Raw genomic sequence first — 19,389 nt, 5'->3', positions numbered from 1 at the left:
AATCAGTCAATCCAATCAATCTGTTCATGTCAACAATAAAGAGGATCACAGAGGAAAAGTGTGAAGAAAAAACAAATGAAAGAATGTACTTTAATAAAATCTAGCGATTAAAACTGTATTCCGATTATTGAATTATGATATAATCAAATACTATTAAGTATTTGTCACAATAGAGGCAAGAAAATATAAAATGAACTGAAATAAATGAAGAAAAATAACTAAAAAATAAATTAATTAAAGTTCATCTGGAATTTGAATTTGTGTGTGTGCACGCGCGTGCGTGCGTGCGTATGTGTGTGTGCGTGTGTGTGTGCGTATGTGCATGTGTATGTGTGTGTGTGCGTATGTATGTATGTGTGTATGTGTGTGCGTATGTATGTGTGCGTGTGTATGTGTGTGTGTGCGTATGTGCGTGTGTATGTGTATGTGTGTGTGTGCGTGCGTATGTATGTATGTGTGTATGTGTGTGCGTATGTATGTGTGCGTGTGTATGTGTGTGTGTGCGTATGTGCGTGTGTATGTGTATGTGTGCGTATGTATGTGTGCGTGTGTATGTGTGTGTGTGCGTATGTGCGTGTGCGTGTGTATGTGTGTGTGTGCGTATGTGCGTGTGTATGTGTATGTGTGCGTATGTATGTGTGCGTGTGTATGTGTGTGTGTGCGTATGTGCGTGTGTATGTGTATGTGTGCGTATGTATGTGTGCGTGTGTATGTATGTGTGTGCGTATGTGCGTGTGTATGTGTGTGTGTGCGTATGTATGTGTATGTGTGCGTATGTGTGTGTGCGTATGTGCGTGTGTATGTGTGTGTGTGCGTATGTGCGTGTGTATGTGTATGTGTGCGTATGTATGTGTGCGTGTGTGTGTGTGTGTGTGTGTGTGCGCGCTCACCTTGTCTCTTTGGCCCCGCCCTCCTGTCGAGTCTCCGATCACCTCCCACATGTTCTTTTTCTGCATCACATCTCCGGGCCTCACATCCTGACAGATCGATCAATAAATGCAGAAATAAAAGCCTCAATTATTCATTTGAAAAGAAACAAATAGAAAGAAAATGTATTTGATTATTCGGTCAGATTAATGTCAATACATCTTTTCTATTTCCATGATTTCTCTGTTTATGAATTTCCTCAATTATCTGCACATCCGTTTGATATTATAAGCGTTTATTTCTTTGTTTGATGTTATATATTTATTGAGTCTTTTCTTTACTATGACGTCAGTTTCTGGTCCACTTCATGAAATAAATGAACTATTTCTCAAATAAAAGAAATCCTTCAAAGTTGAAGCAGAGGAAGACTTTTGTTTTGATGATGTTGTTTCCTCCACAAGAGGGAAACCTCATATTACTGACTTTTAAGCTGCACCTGAACACATCTCATCACAGCCAGTCAGTGGCGTAGTAGTACCAGCAGTAGAAGTACTCGTTGTCTCCTGTGACTGGTATCTCATTCTACGTGACATTATCAGATGATGTATTCTGAAGCATTGCTGTGAAGACGTTTAACGTTATTCACGTTGTGTTTGTGACTCACTGGCGGTCTGGAGGCCGACTGTCTGCTGCCGTCAGACGGACCCTTCACCCACTGAGTGATCCGGCTGGCCACGCCCACCTTCAGCCCATCAGCGTCCTGGTTCAGAGAGGTTTCAGTTAAACTATGGAAGCCCATTAGTGCCAAAACAATAAGATGAAAAACAAAACCCCACAAGTCATTGTGATGCTCACATATATTGTCAGGTGAAAGGAAAGATGGCTTCCAGATAAATGTGATTTCTGTTTTCTTTTGAATATAATTTGGTGTGTGTGTGTGTGTGTGTGTGTGTGTGTGTGTGTGGGGGGGGGGGGGGGGGGGTTCTTACCTTGCAGGTGGCTCCCTTGGTGGGACTCTGGCTCCAGGCCTCGCCGGCCTCAAACAGGTTTTTCTTGGAGGCGACGACCTCAGGTGAGCTGGGCAGGTTGGCCAGTGATGCCTTCACTGCCCGGACCTCCTGGGAGTTCTGCACAACAACAACAACAACAACAACGACAACGAACAGCCGTGGGTTAGTGTACAGTAAACGTGTCATGTGAAACCTCGTAAACTTCATGTTTCAAGCTCCATGTCCACGGAGAATACTGACTTCTGGTTGGACAGAAGGTAACTACACCATCATATATTAAACTAGACTGTGAAGCCTCTCATTGTCCCGAATCTCCCTAATATGACCATTTTATTTTCATCATAAATAAATTAAAAGCAGACAATTCAACTTTAAAATTCAACTTTCCGATTTTATTTTCCGGTTTAAGTTCTTTGCTTTCTCCATCAACTCGTCCCCAGAACGTCAGTGTGATTAATTATAGTTTTGGTACCAATTCTGCACTTTCAAATAAGAAAATTAAAACTAAACTTCAACATTCAGTTTGATGAAATGTTGCAGCCTTGGACTTCTGTACTGACAAGTGAACAATGTGAGAATAAGACAGAACATCTCAGCACCAGTTCATGGGAGAATATTCTTCCTTCTCAACACTCTTTATTCTATTTTATTGCACTTCATGTCGAAGCTGCTTCCAGTTTTCAGAAGCTCTCCTTAAATAAAAGTGGCTTTGCGTTGACCTCGTCGTTGACCTCGTCGTTGACCTCGTCGTTGACCTCGCGGTGCGTCGGCCTGCGGTGAGGAGTGAAACCAGGGGCCGGATATCGTATTCATATATATTTCTGTCTGAGATAACAGACGCTGTAGCGTCATCGACCCGGCGCTGACGGAGACGTGAGACCTCGACACTAAAAAGGTCGGAGCTGCTCTTTGACCTTTGACCTGGTTTTAAACAATGAGAGTCCAAAAGCTCACCAGCAGCTGCTGAGTGTGCAGAAAACACCAGAGAGGGTTTAAGAGGAAACAAAGTCCGATGTTGAAGTCAGTCCATTAAATATAAGACTACAACCAGCAGCCTGTTAGCTTAGCTTAGCATGAAGCTCATAGTTAATGAGTTATATCAGACTTATTAAAAGTGTGAACATGACAATTGGCACTATTACAGGTTTACATGCCTTTCTTTCTTCTGAAGAGTGAAGTCAAAGCTTCATGTGTTAAAGCTGCATTCTCTCTAGTGACCACCAGGGGGCGACTCCTCTGGTTGTATAGAAGTCTATAGAAAATGACTCTACTTCTCTCTTGATTTATTCCCTCAGTAAACATTGTAAACATGAGTTTATGTCTCAATCTCTAGTTTCAAGTCTTCTTCAATACAGCATGATGTTCATTTAGTACTTTATGGTCCATTTAGAGTCACACAGACCATAAAGCAGGGGATGCTTTAGGGCGGGGCTACACGCTGATTGACAGGTCTCTACCACGTTTTAGTGTGTTTTAGCGTATTTCAGTGTGTGTGTGTGTGTTCACCTCCACAGCGTGTGTGTGTGTGTGTGTGTGTGTGTGTGTGTTCACCTCCACAGCGTGTGTGTGTGTGTGTGTGTGTGTGTGTGTGTGTGTTCACCTCCACAGCGTGTGTGTGTGTGTGTGTGTGTGTGTGTGTGTGTGTGTGTGTGTGTGTGTGTGTTCACCTCCACAGCGTGTGTGTACTGCTCCAGCTTGTCGTCGATCTTTGGCAGCAGGACGAGCGTCGGCGTCTTCTTAAAGCTGTTTCTGATTCAGACAACATGAGACACAAAGAGTTCAAACAGGTTCAGGATCAGATCCGTGACTGAGGATGAAGTCCACACCTTCAGAGACGCAGCTGACCTCACACGTTTGGATCAAGACCCAGAGTAAGTGAAACACCTTTTAATTTAAAACGTATTCAATTATATTTAAGTGACAAGAGATGAGAACGAGGCACCAACGCTGCTGGTTCAGCTTCCTCCTCTGAACACATTTCAAAATAAAAGCACAACTCTTGAGAGCTGCAGACTTCCTGTTAGCCTCCAAACTTCAACAACCACCAAAACAAATGTAGAAATACTGCGTCTGCACGGAGTTCATCAGAGCATGAACCAGAGCGAGGAGGAGGAGGAGACACTGATGAAGATATTCACCTTTTCTTCAGCGAGCGGTTCAGCGACTCAGTTCTCTCTGAGATCTGAAAAAGACGAAGAAATGTATTTTCATGTCGCCGCCTCTTTGTTGATTACAGTCCGGCCAACGACTCGGCCGAGTCTTCCGGCCTCCATCGAACCGGACGAGTCATCGCAGCAGCTGTCGACGCAAAGCATGATGGGAAACAGAGCACGAGACGGATGCACAACGAGTGAATGCGCCGCTTCCTATTAAGAAAGTTAGCTTTTTAATTCATCCCGTCTTTACTGGTGAGCTACTGCACTGTACTTCCTCCACATCCGTCTACTCGGCACAATCCAGTCAGTTTGAAGTTATTTGTTTTTGTAGTTTCAGGCGTGTTCAAATCACACAAATACATGTGAGCGTTAGAACTTCATCTACAGATTCATCTTCTGTCAAATAGTGCGTATTTGACATAAAAACATGTTTCATCTTTAAAGTGGACTCGTGTGGATGACTCGTGTGAAGTTATGTTTGAACTTAATGCTGATTTCAATGTGGACAAAGAGAAAGCAACACACACACACACACACACACACACACACACACACACACACACACACACACACACACACACACACACACACACACACACACACACACACACACACACACACACACACACACACACACACACACACACAAAGTCATGATGTCACTTCCTGTCTGGCCTCTGCTCTCGACTACACGCATCAGTTCACAGATGACAGAAACGTTTGTATCTCGCTTGAACACGATGTTCACTGGTGTGCCTGAGATCTGCTTCTGCAGAGTTGAACCATGTTATTGATATTATACACAGATATATATATCTATACATACATACACACACGTATGTACATATGCATACATACATATGTATGTATACGCTGGACGTACTGAGGCTCCTCCTCCTCCTCCTCCTCCTCCTCCTCCTCCTCGGAGTCACATCACAAGTTAAGCTCCACACTTCTACTGACCAGCTGTCAGCGCTGCAGAAAGAAAGCCTCCAAACATAGAAGGTGACAATCTGTTTGACCACTAGAGGGCGCATGAGCTAAACACACACGTTGTCTTATTAGCAGCCAATGAGATGGTTGTACAGACATCAGGACTCTAGAGATCCTTTCATCCTTTCATCCTTTCATGCTTTCATATTTCACTCAGAATAATCGGGGCCATGAGGTTCAACCCGCAGTGGCACCAGGCCTGCGTACCTCCTCTTTGGCCAGCCGTTGCTGCTCCTCCTCCTCCCTCCGACGCTCCTCTTCCAGCCGGGCTCGACGCCTGTGCTCCCTCCTCCTCTTCAGCTCCTCCAGCTCCTGCTCGGCCTCCACCTGTCGGTGTCTGAGCTGCTCCAGGTCCTGGCTGCCCTTCTGCTGGAGGCTCTGCCGGCTCTGCTCCGTGTCCAGGATGCTCTCCGGCTCCACGGCTCTGCTGCAAAGGCCGGGGAGGTGTTAGACATCGATCTGCTGTTTTTACTGACCTGAGCCGAGCCCGTCAGCCGGTCAACTGCCCTTTGAATCCATTCTCAACAATATGGCCAAAACTATGTGGACACTGCAGTCTATGCTAGTCAGAGACATTCTGTCTTTGTAGATACTCTGAAGCTGCACACCTGGTGGACCTCCTGGTCTTCTTGTTCTCGTACGGCGGCGCCTCCTCTTTGGGTGCGTCTCCGTTGGCGTTGGTGGGTTTGGGCTCTTGGTGAAGGAAAACCTTGGACGTGTAGGAGATTTGAACCTCTTTTCTTTTCTCCACCTGAAGAGTTCAACAGATCTTCTCTTCACTGACATTCGGTGTCATTTGAAGTCACAGACGTTAAAAACCTGAACGCTGACTTGTGATCTGCTGATAAAGACTTGATCAGACTTGGACTGAAATAACATGAAAGAGAAATGAGACGAGTCAAACGTGACGTGTCTTGAATAACTTTGGGACTTGAACAGACTTGACTGACTCAGACTTGTTGGAGAACTCGACATTGATGCAGACCTTGAACTGTGACTCGTCTCTTGAATTACTTCAGACTTGACGTCTGTCTCAGATGACGAACTTGGACTTCTGTTGGATAACTTCAGATTTGACCAAGTCTTCTCTTTAATGATTGTAGACGTGAGATGCAGACGTGTCTAGAATTAACTAAAAACCTTTAAAAATCACACTTGTTTGGAGACAAACTCTTACCTCTGTATTCGGCCTTTGAATCTCCTCCTTCCTCCCGTTCGTCGCCTCCTCTCGCTTCCTCTTCCTCTCCTCTTCCTCCCTCCTCACCCTCTCAGTTTGAATCTTCTTTTCGTCGCGCTCCTTCTTCCTCTCCATCTCCACCCCATCTTCTTTGAGGTGCTCCCGTCTCTGCAGTCGGCTGGAGGACGTGATCGAGGCCTGGACGGTCTTGAGGGGAACAGGTTCGTTTCTCCTGTCCTCCTCTTCGTCCTCCTCGCCTCCCCGGCTGAGCTCCTGCAGGCGCCGCTGCCTCTGTCTCTCTCGACGCCGAGTCCAGTCGCTGAAGCCCTCGTCCTCCTCCAGAGCCGGAGAGCTGCTCGGCTTCAGGTCGCCGTGGTACCTGAGGAGGAGACGGGCGAGGAGCAGGTGGTCAAGGTTTCACAGGAACAAAACAACAACAAGCCGAAGCAGACTTAACGAGGAACCACCAGGCAGCAACCTCCGGAAGTCCTAAAGCTGCATTCTCTCTAATGTCCACCAGGGGGCGACTCCTCTGGTTGTATAGAAGTCTATAGAAAATGACTATACTTCTCTCTTGATTTATTACCTCAGTAAACATTGTAAACATGAGTTTATGTCTCAATCTCTAGTTTCAAGTCTTCTTCAATACAGCATGATGTTCATTTAGTACATTATGGTCCATTTAGAGTCACACAGACCATAAAGCAGGGGATGCTTTAGGGCGGGGCTACACGGTGATTGACAGGTCTCTACCAGAGAGGGCGTCTCTACGTCACTCCTCAGTCCATATATGGTCACTTCCCTTTATCGGTTGCGGAAAAAAAACATGGCGCCAGCCGTAATTCAAGGTTGCGACAGTGAAATTTCCAAACTTGAGGCTTCAAAACATCATTCCACAAACCAATGAGTGACATCACGATGACTACGTCCACTTAGGTACAGTCTGAGGTTTTACCCCAAAACACAAGCTTTTCCTAAACCTCATCCGGTTTGGACCGGAGGCTTATTTCCTCTCTGGAACATTTGAGCTCATCACATGTTTGAACCTGCAGCTGCTCTGCGGCGGTTCAGTACCGATCTGAACCGATCCGTTGATCCGAGAAATCATCCATCAGCTCCGGACCCTGTGCGGCCCTGCAGGGAGCAAACACTGCAAAACGCAGAATAATATCGATGTACAACGTTTGACCTTTCATTTAAGTGTTGCACATGAATCAAGTGTTGATTCAGTCAACTTGTGATTTGGACACATTCTCCACATCTCCTGCTGCTCCCCCGCTGAGTGAAAGGAATGAAAGTGTGTTTTGTGTTTCCAGGAGCTGGTGGAAAGAATTCACTCAGCATTCCCCAGATGATGAAGACGGCCCCGCTGCATGATGGGAGTCTCAGCAGCTAATCAACCTGAACGAGCAGCGACGTCTCCGTGTCCGACACCTGAACGGATTCCTGAGTCGAGGTTGAGACGCGTCCGTCAGGAAACATGTCGGCCTTCTCTGTTTCACCGTATTATTCTCTTCTTACCGTCATCGAGGTCAACGTGAGAACACGTGCTTCACTTTCTCATAGACTTCTATACAACCAGAGGAGTCGCCCCCTGGTGGACACTCGAGAGAATGCACGTTTTCACTGGAGGTTGCCGCCGGGTTCAAGCTCTGCCAGAACTTGACCTCTGACCTCTTTGGATTCTGCAAGTCATGCAGCAAAAGGGGATTTCAACGCAGCGCAGCATCACTGCTCCGTCTTGTAGAGAAAATCTTTCAATTACAGGCGGAGTCACCGCAGCCTGACGACCAGCTCAACCTGTGATGTGATGGAGGAGGAAACGGTCGTTAAAGTTAAAGTCGGCTACAAGCGTCCACGCGGCGGGAGGCCCTTTGCAGGAGACATTCCTCTGCGCCGGTGTCATGAGAACGCAGCTGTGTGTTCGTCTTCAGACCAGCGGGAGGACGAGGTTGTTTGCATGCGTCCAGTGGAAACGTCGGACAAACTCCTGAAACACCGGCAGTCGTCCCCAGAAAGAAGAACAGCCTCTCACACAGTGAGCAGCTTGGACAGGAAGACGGTGGACGTGAGGCGAGTGAGTGACCTTTGTCTTGAAGTGATGTATAAATGAAAGTATTATTATTCATTTCAACCGTTTGTCTGTACCACCGACTGTATATAAGAAGTGGGCGGAGTCATCGTGACGTCACCCGTTGGTTTGTGGACTGATGTTTTGAAGAGTTCGGCGATATTTCACCGTCGTCATCTTGTTTTTTTGCAACCAGTGAACAGGAAGTGACCATATTTATACCGAGGATGAGTGACGCAGAGACCTGTGAATCACAGTGTAGCCCCGCCCTAAAGCATCCCCTGCTTTATGGTCTGTGTGACTCTAAATGGACCATAAGGCCATAAGATTGAGACCATAAACTCATGTTTACAATGTTTACTGAGGGAATAAATCAAGAGAAGTAGAGTCATTTTCTATAGACTTCTATACAACCAGAGGAGTCGCCCCCTGGTGGCCACTAGAGAGAATGCAGCTTTAACACGTGAAGCTTTGACTTCACTCTGCAGACCGGAGGTTGTCGTCTGGTCCGTACGTACATGCCGTCCTCTGCCGGCGTCCGGTCCTCCGGTGAGGACTCTCCGGGTTGCGATCCTCCGTTGGACCAGCGCGACGCTTCGCGAGCTCTTCGGCGTTGCTCCCGCTCCACCTCCTCAGCGTCCTCAACGCTCCTCTGAGCCGTCAGCCTGCAGACAGACGAGGACACCGTGAAGGTAGAAGATCAGCTCCAATCCAGGCCTGCACTCACGTTCAACTCAAATGGTTCTCCATTTTTCTGAGCAAAACATTGGATTCATGGTTTCTACATTTTTTTGTGATTTCAGATTTTACATGAGAATATTTGTTGGGACTTTATGTTCCACTATCATACATTACAGACAGTCTAAATATACACACTGCAGTTCTTCTTCATACTTCCACAGTGACAGACTTATGAGATCATTATTGAGCGTTTATGATTATCAAACGTGATCTCATGGGTGAAAGAGTGCATGAACATTATAACATAAGTACAGAAAACACGTCACAAATGTAACTTCAAAACAACTCAACACTGAGACACGAGCAGTGAACGTCCTGTTTCTTCAAGGGTAGCGTCATCAAGCGCACATCGATATCCGCACTTCCGTTGTTATTTTAACCGAAACTGGAATATTTTTCTAAAGCTAACTACGTTTCCTGTGAAGACGGAAATAATTTTAAAGACTGTATTCATGTGACGAGCATAAATTTACTGGTAAGATGACAAACAGCTGGTTTTGTTAACAGTTCAAAACACTAAATATTCAGTTTACAGTGAAATAAAGCAACAATAAGCACATTTAAGAAGCATAAAGATTGTTTGTTGTTGCTTAAAAAAATCTAGCAATTATCAACTTTTTATAATATCTACAATCTTTTTGCCGCAGAATGTAGTTTTTTACTGTAAAAGCTCAGAAAACAGACAAATAATTGAAGTGGTCTCTCAGCTCGATGACACAATCCCTCAAAATCCCCCAAAATGCCACCACGTCCTCTCTGACCGCTGCTGGAACGAGCACTTTTCCTTTGTGGCTCGTGGGAACTATAACGGCGTCGAATGGGAAACATTTGTCAGGAATCACACGCGAGTGTTGAGACAGACTCAGTGAAGTCAAGAGATCCGACCTGAACAACATCTGCCAAACGTTGATCTGCAGCACGAACGCAGCGTCGCTCCACAGTATTCATTACGAACACGTTAATCTGAGTTCATCCAGAGGAAACGTACCAAACATGAGGCCTCCATGAATCCATGAATCCATGAATCCTCAATACGACAGCTTTAATCAAACACGCTGACGTGAAGCAGCTTCATCTTCACTTTCAATCATTTTCATGCGTGTTTGATCATTAATATCGACATCAGCAGTTGTGACTTTGTGACTTTTGGGTTGAATCATGTTTCAGACATCGCAGCATTGAGAGAGCAGCTGTAACCTCATGAGAGCGGATCCGTTTCATACGAACAGAAGGAAGAAGACGACTGCCAGCTGCAAACTGAGAACAATAGAAATAGAAGTAAAGAGATTCAACATGTTGACTCTTTTCTTTACAAAAAAACTCAACTGGGAGCTTTTAATAAATACTTTTTTTCGTTTACGTATTTTCCTACAAAATTCCAGCAAAAAGTGTAAATTTCCACTTGTTACACGCAGTATTTTCAAAATAAACTTCCGTCTTCACAGGAAACAACTTGGTTAGGTTTAGACAACAAAACTACTTCGTTAGGTTGAAATAACGAAGTGAGGTAACTGAGTACAGAAGTCAAAATAAATAAGTCAACAAGCTGCTCTGTGGCTTTGTGTTGACGCTCAATAAGATCCATCTGGATGCTCAGGTGTCCAGTTACTGGACTCACATGTGGCTTCTGGGTCACCAAGAGACCCCCAACGGCTCCATCTGGTCCTCCACTTTCTTTAAGAGGGGGATGGAGGAAGGTCGGACACACGGTGACCTCAGACCCTCATCACCAGATTCATAAATGACAAAACTCATCTCGTGCAGCTCCTCACCGCTGACGGCTTTTCTCACATTTTAAATTGTTCTCCTATTCTGAACTAAACAGGACAAGTTGCAGAAACGAGCACCAGGTTTAGTTTCTGTAGCTGGTGAAGGAGGAGACGTTAAAGATGTGGACCAGGACCGGACCGGACCGGACCGGATCGTTGTTAGACCCGCTGAAAGCACAGCGGTCTGCTGCTGATAACAAGACCACTCTGTCAGCATCAGCATCACTTCCTCCTCGTGTGTCTCCGTCCTTCCTGACAGGAAACGAATGAAGGGACAGAGGTGGAGAGGCCGGAGGACAGCTGGGTGAGGGTCAGAAACTCTGTGATGGAGGATGGAGCAGCAGAGAGGCAGCGGTCACTACGTCAGGACAGGATGTGCAGCTACAGAGACAGCTGACTTTCAAAATAAAAGCTTCTTCTAAGGTAACATACGTCTCAGTTAGTCCTGATCCTACTGTATATGAACCAGTCTCAGTGTAGTCCTGGTCCTCTATATGAACCAGTCTCAGTGTAGTCCTGATCCTCTATCAGACCTCAATCAGTACAGAGACCCTCAGAGAGAAGATGGTCTGTTTCTATAGAGTTGTTCTTGATGCTCGTTATCAGAGCCACCGGGTCGGATTCTGGTGAAACCAGATGAACTCATGCAGGTTCACCAGAACCTCCTTCAGCTCAGACTCCAGCAGAGACCGGTCCACCGTGGACAGACCCAGATCCTCCAGCAGAGACCGGTCCACCGCGGACAGACCCAGATCCTCCAGCAGAGACCGGTCCACCGTGGACAGACCCAGATCCTCCAGCAGAGACCGGTCCACCGTGGACAGACCCAGATCCTCCAGCAGAGACCGGCATTATAATATTCTGTTTTTATCATCAACGATAGTCGGAAAATTACATATTTCACTTCGTTAATCCCTGCGATGCTGTTGGATAGTACATGTGTTCTTCAAGCTCGTCGGTTTGTTTGATTGAACAGATTTTTCAAGATTCAAGTAAGTAGAATCCCTTAAACATGTCAAATATTCTCTTGTGAAACGACAACATTGAAAAGGGAAGACGGGGTCTGATGATTGGACCGCGAGAAGAGTTGGAGGTAGGAGGTCAGTGAGGTGTTTTTCTCCAGTGCTGTACATGATACGTATGTCGTGTTCCTCTGTGAGTCAGCAGACTGATTGAACTCTCGTTCCGTTTCCTTTCTGTAATCAGCGCTGGAGGATTCTGTCAAGCTCGGCCTCTCCACTCAAACATCCGATTCAGACTAAACCATTTACCCCCCCCCCCCCCGACTTGTACAGTCCGAGGAACACCGGCAGCTTTACTTCCTCATCGTCCCGTGTTTCATCAACAGCTTTCTCGCTCGAGTCGTCTGATCATCAAAAAAAGAGACAATTAACGACAGAACACTTTCACTTCCTCAGCGGGAGTCGAGCCGGTTTTATGTCTCTATGTAAACTGACACCAGAGGCAAGACTGAACACGCTGCGTACCAACACCCCCAACACGTCCTCAGACTAAAGGCCGACTGAACACGCTGCGTACCAACACCCCCAACACGTCCTCAGACTAAAGGCTGACTGAACACGCTGCGTACCAACACCCCCAACACGTCCTCAGACTAAAGGCCGACTGAACACGCTGCGTACCAACACCCCCAACACGTCCTCAGACTAAAGGCTGACTGAACACGCTGCGTACCAACACCCCCAACACGTCCTCAGACTAAAGGCTGACTGAACACGCTGCGTACCAACACCCCCAACACGTCCTCAGACTAAAGGCCGACTGAACACGCTGCGTACCAACACCCCCAACACGTCCTCAGACTAAAGGCTGACTGAACACGCTGCGTACCAACACCCCCAACACGTCCTCAGACTAAAGGCTGACTGAACACGCTGCGTACCAACACCCCCAACACGTCCTCAGACTAAAGGCTGACTGAACACGCTGCCTACCAACACCCCCAACACGTCCTCAGACTAAAGGCTGACTGAACACGCTGCGTACCAACACCCCCAACACGTCCTCAGACTAAAGGCCGACTGAACACGCTGCGTACCAACACCCCCAACACGTCCTCAGACTAAAGGCTGACTGAACACGCTGCGTACCAACACCCCCATCACGTCCTCAGACTAAAGGCCGACTGAACACGCTGCGTACCAACACCCCCAACACGTCCTCACATTAAAGGCTGACTGAACACGCTGCGTACCAACACCCCCAACACGTCCTCAGACTAAAGGCTGACTGAACACGCTGCGTACCAACACCCCCAACACGTCCTCAGACTAAAGGCTGACTGAACACGCTGCGTACCAACACCCCCAACACGTCCTCAGACTAAAGGCTGACTGAACACGCTGCGTACCAACACCCCCAACACGTCCTCAGACTAAAGGCTGACTGAACACGCTGCCTACCAACACCCCCAACACGTCCTCAGACTAAAGGCTGACTGAACACGCTGCGTACCAACACCCCCAACACGTCCTCAGACTAAAGGCCGACTGAACACGCTGCGTACCAACACCCCCAACACGTCCTCAGACTAAAGGCTGACTGAACACGCTGCGTACCAACACCCCCATCACGTCCTCAGACTAAAGGCCGACTGAACACGCTGCGTACCAACACCCCCAACACGTCCTCACATTAAAGGCTGACTGAACACGCTGCGTACCAACACCCCCAACACGTCCTCAGACTAAAGGCTGACTGAACACGCTGCGTACCAACACCCCCAACACGTCCTCAGACTAAAGGCTGACTGAACACGCTGCGTACCAACACCCCCAACACGTCCTCAGACTAAAGGCTGACTGAACACGCTGCGTACCAACACCCCCAACACGTCCTCAGACTAAAGGCCGACTGAACACGCTGCGTACCAACACCCCCAACACGTCCTCAGACTAAAGGCTGACTGAACACGCTGCGTACCAACACCCCCAACACGTCCTCAGACTAAAGGCTGACTGAACACGCTGCGTACCAACACCCCCAACACGTCCTCAGACTAAAGGCTGACTGAACACGCTGCGTACCAACACCCCCAACACGTCCTCAGACTAAAGGCTGACTGAACACGCTGCGTACCAACACCCCCATCACGTCCTCAGACTAAAGGCCGACTGAACACGCTGCGTACCAACACCCCCAACACGTCCTCAGACTAAAGGCTGACTGAACACGCTGCGTACCAACACCCCCAACACGTCCTCACATTAAAGGCCGACTGAACACGCTGCGTACCAACACCCCCAACACGTCCTCACATTAAAGGCTGACGACGTGCCCTTGAGCCCGTGAGGTCAGAGTGATTGACATGAAGGTTCAGACGTCGCCCGAGCCGAGGAGTCGACGCGAGGGAGCAGAGACGTCTAGATTTAGTGTAAAAAAAGGCTTTTATTTTGGTCTCTCGAGCCGTGTTTCCATTCGTGTATTTTTATGAAGTACCGCGTTAGAAAAGATAACCCCTGCTTCCAGTCTTTGTGCTAAGCTAGGCTAGCAGTTTCCCCACATCTAACTTTAAGAAAATGAAAAGTGAAACTCTAAAAAGCCGGCCTGTTATTTTTAAGGAACAAACAGCCTTCCATTGTTTGGAGACACGGCTGGTTGCTGCACAACAGATTTGCGGCCACAAAGCCTTCAACAATTCAGTTCTGTGACCGCCAACATCAGAAGCAACCACCAGAAAGACGACACACACACACACCGGATAGAAGAGCTGCACCACCTGCCAACACACCACCTCCACCACATACTGCGTCCTCCCTCTGTCTGCACTTGTTCAGGCTTTCGGCTTCATTGTCCGCTGACGTCTGAAGACTGAAAGAGGGATTCACTGTCGGGAGGAGAAAAGGTGAAAAGTATTATCTGCTCTTTTGCGAGTACACATGCTGTCAGCGCAGGGATGACTCGGTTGAATGACACAATAATAACACGGCTCGCTTTCAGCCGGGGGACAGACGAGGACGGTGGGAAGACGTTCGTGAGATGAAGTCACCGCCGTGTTGAGACACGTCGGGGCAGCGATTCACATTCACTGAATGACTCTCACAGAATAAACGACAAAAAGACGACACTTCCCAGAAAGGAAGTCAGCGGACGAGTGAGAGCAGATCTGCAGAGGTCAACGAATACGCCTCACAGCTTCTGCCTTTGAAATGAACAGAAAAACAGTGTTGTTAGCATGCAGCTCCAGCTTTGGTCTACACCGACATATCTTCAACATAACAATTTTATACGTTTCCATTAAATTACAGACATTCATGGTTCCCAGATGACGAACCCCACTGCTTTTATTCATCCCCTGACTTTTCCTTCTTGTTGCTTTTGATGTTTTATGTAAAACAGATTTGAATTGCCTTGTTGCTGAAATGTGCTGTATAAAAAAAACGTGCATTGAAGTTTTTGTTTTTGTGTGAAATGTCTCAGCCACTAATTGATTGATTGCCATTAAATGTCATACAGACATTGGTGGTTCCCAGATGACGGTCCCTCTGATTTTGTTCAGAACTGGAGACATTCCCATCAGTCACAGCTGTACTTGTTTAGTGCTAATCTGCAGTTTCAGCAAATTCCATTTTATTTGCAATGAACTTGATTTAGAACCGTGTACCTCCTCTCTCTGGGTAACGAGTATCACTATTCCACAATGTTGAACTCCCAATCCACTAAACCAACATGAAGAACATCTGAAACCAGTGACGAGAGTCTGTGGGGCAGAGCGGATAGTTGTCGGACCCCGTGATTGGCCAGTCTGTGTTCAAGAGGCGGGGCTTAGCAAAGGAGGAATTGTGCAGAATGTCACAATCTGCTCATCTCAAAACACTGAATCAAAAACACATCTGTAGACTTCTGAGATGTTTAAAAAGCTTCTTTAGTTCAGAATAAAAGAGACTTTCAAGAAGAGATTCTGGTCAGTTCATTGCTAATAATTGGCAGATTTAATAACAAGTATTACAGATGTTTTATTTTCAGCGACAGCAGAGGAAACTTCTCATGATAAGGGAAAGAAGTAATGCAAGAGTCAGTATATTGCTACATTACAGCACAAAAGCAGTCAGACTCTCGCTGTAATGACCAGAAGTCCAGCAAAGCCCCGGAGACTTCAGGCAGACGTGACCCCTCGTTGCTGTGTTGCATGTCTGGGTGTGTGACCCCCCATGCAGAGCACGGAAAGGGCTCCAGATCCCTGAAGTCTGGAAACCCTGCAGGTTTCTTTGAAGGACAGGAAGAGACGTGCAGTCAGAATGACCCGACAGACACCAATGACCTCGTTCCAAAGAGGACGACAAACAAAACTGTTTTTTTAGATCGAGAGAAGTTCAGAAGAAGTTGTCGAGCATCAGGGCAGATGATAACGAGGGCTTCTTTCTCTGGGAAGTCCAAAAGAAAACAAACTTTGAATCAGATTGAACCCGAAGCTTTATTTTTCTTTTAAGATGTCAAAAAATGACAAGCGAGCAGAAGGTGGAGAGGTGAGCGTTTCCCTTGAAGTATTCTGGTTCATGCAGTTCCCTCATTAGTAATAATTCCATTGAATGAATAGTTCACCCTAAAAGTATGAATGGTAACCTGTAGCACTCACATTCCTCAAATCTAAGGTCACAGAAAAGGTTTCTATCGATGGCGTCAAAATGAGAACGAAAGACAAACATTTTTGGCAAACTATTGCAAAACGGATCATTTTCAGTTGACAAATATTTTGGGTGTTTACTCGTAGGAGGGTCTGCAATTCAATGCACAAGCATAGCGTAGCATAGATGTGCTAACACTAGCTAATGATGCGCTAACGTACGCCGCTAATGCTAGCTCCACGGGTTTTTAGGTAGAAACGTTTATATCTCCTTCAAACCTCTCCGGGTACCGAGGATCACTGCAGCGTGACGATAGCGGAGAAATCAATCCATCAGCAGATGAAGAGGAGAACCAGGAAGCACCACCCTGTTTACTTTCCCTCCGTCCTCCTGATGCAGACAACCAGCGGGGGGGGGGGGGGGGTTCATGGTTACTCCCATCACTCATCAGCTAACTACACCCCCCCACCCCAAACACATTCCTCAGCCTCTTATCTCCCCGTAGCATAAACACCGAGGACACCCGGCCTTTTGTGGGGGGGGGGGGGGTGAGTCAGGGGTCAGAGGTCGCAGCAGGTATGCCTCCTGGTGACATCACCCACAGAGAGCTGATTAAAAACAGCCGTGCTGTGCGCCGGCCTTGAACCGCCGGCATGAACGCCACCATCTGATAACGACGTGTTTCAGATGCTGAGACGCAGAGATGACGATGCACAGCACAGCACAGCAGCATCAGTGTGGGAGAGGTACTCCTTCACTGCTGACACCACACTGTAAACACAGCTCTACTTTCAGAAATGTTACCTCTGAGATGTAGAGGAGAAGTAGAAAGTGTGAAAATACTCATGTACAAGTACAGTATTTCAGTAAATGTACTTATTATCATTCAACCACTGAAAATACAGCCACAGTGCTGTAGCTGTTCCCAGCGCTCAGCATCAACAGACAACACAACTGGTCATGTGACTTGGCCACATGCCCAGAATGTGTTGAAAACAAAGGCAGGTGATGCAACAAGAGCAACGCTGTTCTAGAAGAAGACGTCTGGTCGAATCAATGAGCGCCAATAGAAGGAAGCGAGCCGTTCTGTGAGCGCCATCAGGGTGTGCAAATCAAACGCCCCTCGCTCATCACCTCTGGTTCAATGCTGTTCATCTGAAGAGGAACGTTCGCTGAAGTAAAATGAGACGCTTCAACACAACTACCTTCAAAATGAAAAGTAAAAACGTGCCTTAAAAAGTCAACAAAACATTCAACTTTTCCACCAGATTCATTTACATTATTTAGCAGAAAGCTGTCAAGTAAAAGGTCCAAAACCACAAGTATAAAAACAATAAAGGCTCATTTTATAATGACAATAATTAAATTAAAAGCCTAAAAAACGTTGAATGAATCACGCGTCTGATGTTCAAACACGTCATGTTTTCAGACCGACGCCATCTGCTGAGTTTATGAGTCACAGCGACTCCTCCAGCTGCAGAAAGCTCACTGTGACTCGTCACAGCACTTCAGAAACTCAACACACGAAGTCGCTCTGTGGAGGCACGGAACGTTACACCGAGTCTACTTTTAGGGTCAAGTCGCACAAAGATCGACGAACTAAACCATTTTATCTGAGAGTGAATTTAGACGAGAAGAAAAACCAACCGACGTCCATCAATCTATTTTCAAAATAAGAGACCAAAACACAATCAACTCTAAAACAAAGTATTGTGGAGGACACGTCCCATCAATGTCAAAGAACAGCTGGTGGCATCTCTAGTTCTAGAGGAATCCTTTCACGACTTGAACAAGTGGAAATATTGACTCGCTGTGAGGCATCAATGAAACGTCGGAGGATTGTTCGTCATCGAGCTTCTTCCTCTGAGGAAAACACGCCACAAACATCACCAACGTAACTTCAACAGAACCAAAACATTTTGAGATGTTGGAACATGGGGATGGGCGCTTGTTCCCCAGGTGACACGTCAAAGTTGATTTATTTGTAACTTAACTTGCGTACTTCAGTAACGGCTCTTCTGTAGTCATTTCAAAGCCTCGAGTTCGGCGATTTCGCCGTCGCCATGTTGTCGTTTTTTGCAACCAGTGAACAGGAAGTGACCATATTTGGACTGAGGAGCATGCAGAACATTTTAAAAGGATTTGTTGTGAAAAGACAAAAGTCCGGACAAAAAGACAAACGTGTTCTTGTTGTTTTACGACTTCTACGAAGGGTCGGTTGACGTCGACCAATCGGAGCACAGCCTGCTCAGGAGGACTGATGTCATCCCCACGTTACTCTCTTATCTCATCACAAACCACTGGAACCCGACAGGATGAAGTAAAACAGACAGGACGGGACCCGAAAACAAAAGAGTGACTCTGGTGACCTTTCACCTCTGACACAGGTCACCGACACCACTTCCCTCTCGGTGGAACCGGCCTCGGTGGAACCGGCCTCGGTGGAACCGGCCTCGGTGGAACCGGCCTCGGGCGTCCAGCTCCGCATGTATTTTAGCCGCTCATACATTCAGAAAACAATTAAAGATTTCCCGGCTGGAAATGGATTATGAGTGTAATTCTTTTGTTATGATTGTTGCATGTGAGAGGAGGTTAAGTCGATTAACCCCCCCCCCCCCCCCCCACAAAACCCTGCGTGACCCAAAACACTCCCAGTAATCCCACTGTTCCCATTAAGATGAAACACACACATGAAAACACTCTTCATCCTCACGTGGAACCATGAAATGCTTTGTTGTTGTTCTCCAGATCTCAGCAGTGAATTCATTTCTCTGAATAACAAAATAAAGGTCGTTGAACTGAGTTCAAACATTAACTTCTGTCTTTGTGTGAACAGAGGCCGGATCGATCACATACCTCATCAGGTTCTGTAAACCCTGTTTGCTGGAGTTTCTCCTCAGCAGAGCGTTGGACATGTTGGCCTCTTTTCTTCAACAGGAACAGATGAACTTCTTCTTCTGTTCCGTTTCCAAGTCGACACTGAAAGCAGCTTTTCTGTCCTGCAGCCGCACCGAAGCCCA

The 19,389-nt window shown here is 46.8% G+C and overlaps 1 protein-coding gene across 3 annotated transcripts in view; it reads right to left on the bottom strand.

Annotated features, from left to right (window-relative positions):
* Positions 1–19,389, bottom strand: part of lsp1a (lymphocyte specific protein 1 a) — a 26,239-nt gene extending 6,850 nt beyond the window's left edge. For all 3 annotated transcript variants that reach the window (XR_013772290.1, XM_079276819.1, XM_079276820.1), the window contains exons 1-10: positions 19,226–19,389; positions 8,793–8,939; positions 6,204–6,582; positions 5,635–5,777; positions 5,234–5,453; positions 4,016–4,059; positions 3,545–3,626; positions 1,857–1,994; positions 1,532–1,627; positions 891–977 (exon numbers count right to left, since the gene is read on the bottom strand). Coding sequence is in view for 2 of the 3 variants with exons in the window: in XM_079276819.1 (XP_079132945.1) it covers positions 891–977; positions 1,532–1,627; positions 1,857–1,994; positions 3,545–3,626; positions 4,016–4,059; positions 5,234–5,453; positions 5,635–5,777; positions 6,204–6,582; positions 8,793–8,939; positions 19,226–19,284 (1,395 nt within the window). In the remaining variant the exon portion in view is untranslated. The remainder of the gene's footprint in view (positions 1–890; positions 978–1,531; positions 1,628–1,856; positions 1,995–3,544; positions 3,627–4,015; positions 4,060–5,233; positions 5,454–5,634; positions 5,778–6,203; positions 6,583–8,792; positions 8,940–19,225) is intronic.

The sequence above is a fragment of the Melanostigma gelatinosum genome (genome assembly GCF_949748355.1).
Source record: "Melanostigma gelatinosum genome assembly, chromosome: 1".
NCBI classification, from domain to species: Eukaryota; Metazoa; Chordata; class Actinopteri; order Perciformes; family Zoarcidae; genus Melanostigma; species Melanostigma gelatinosum.
This window is presented reverse-complemented; position numbering and strand designations above follow the sequence as displayed.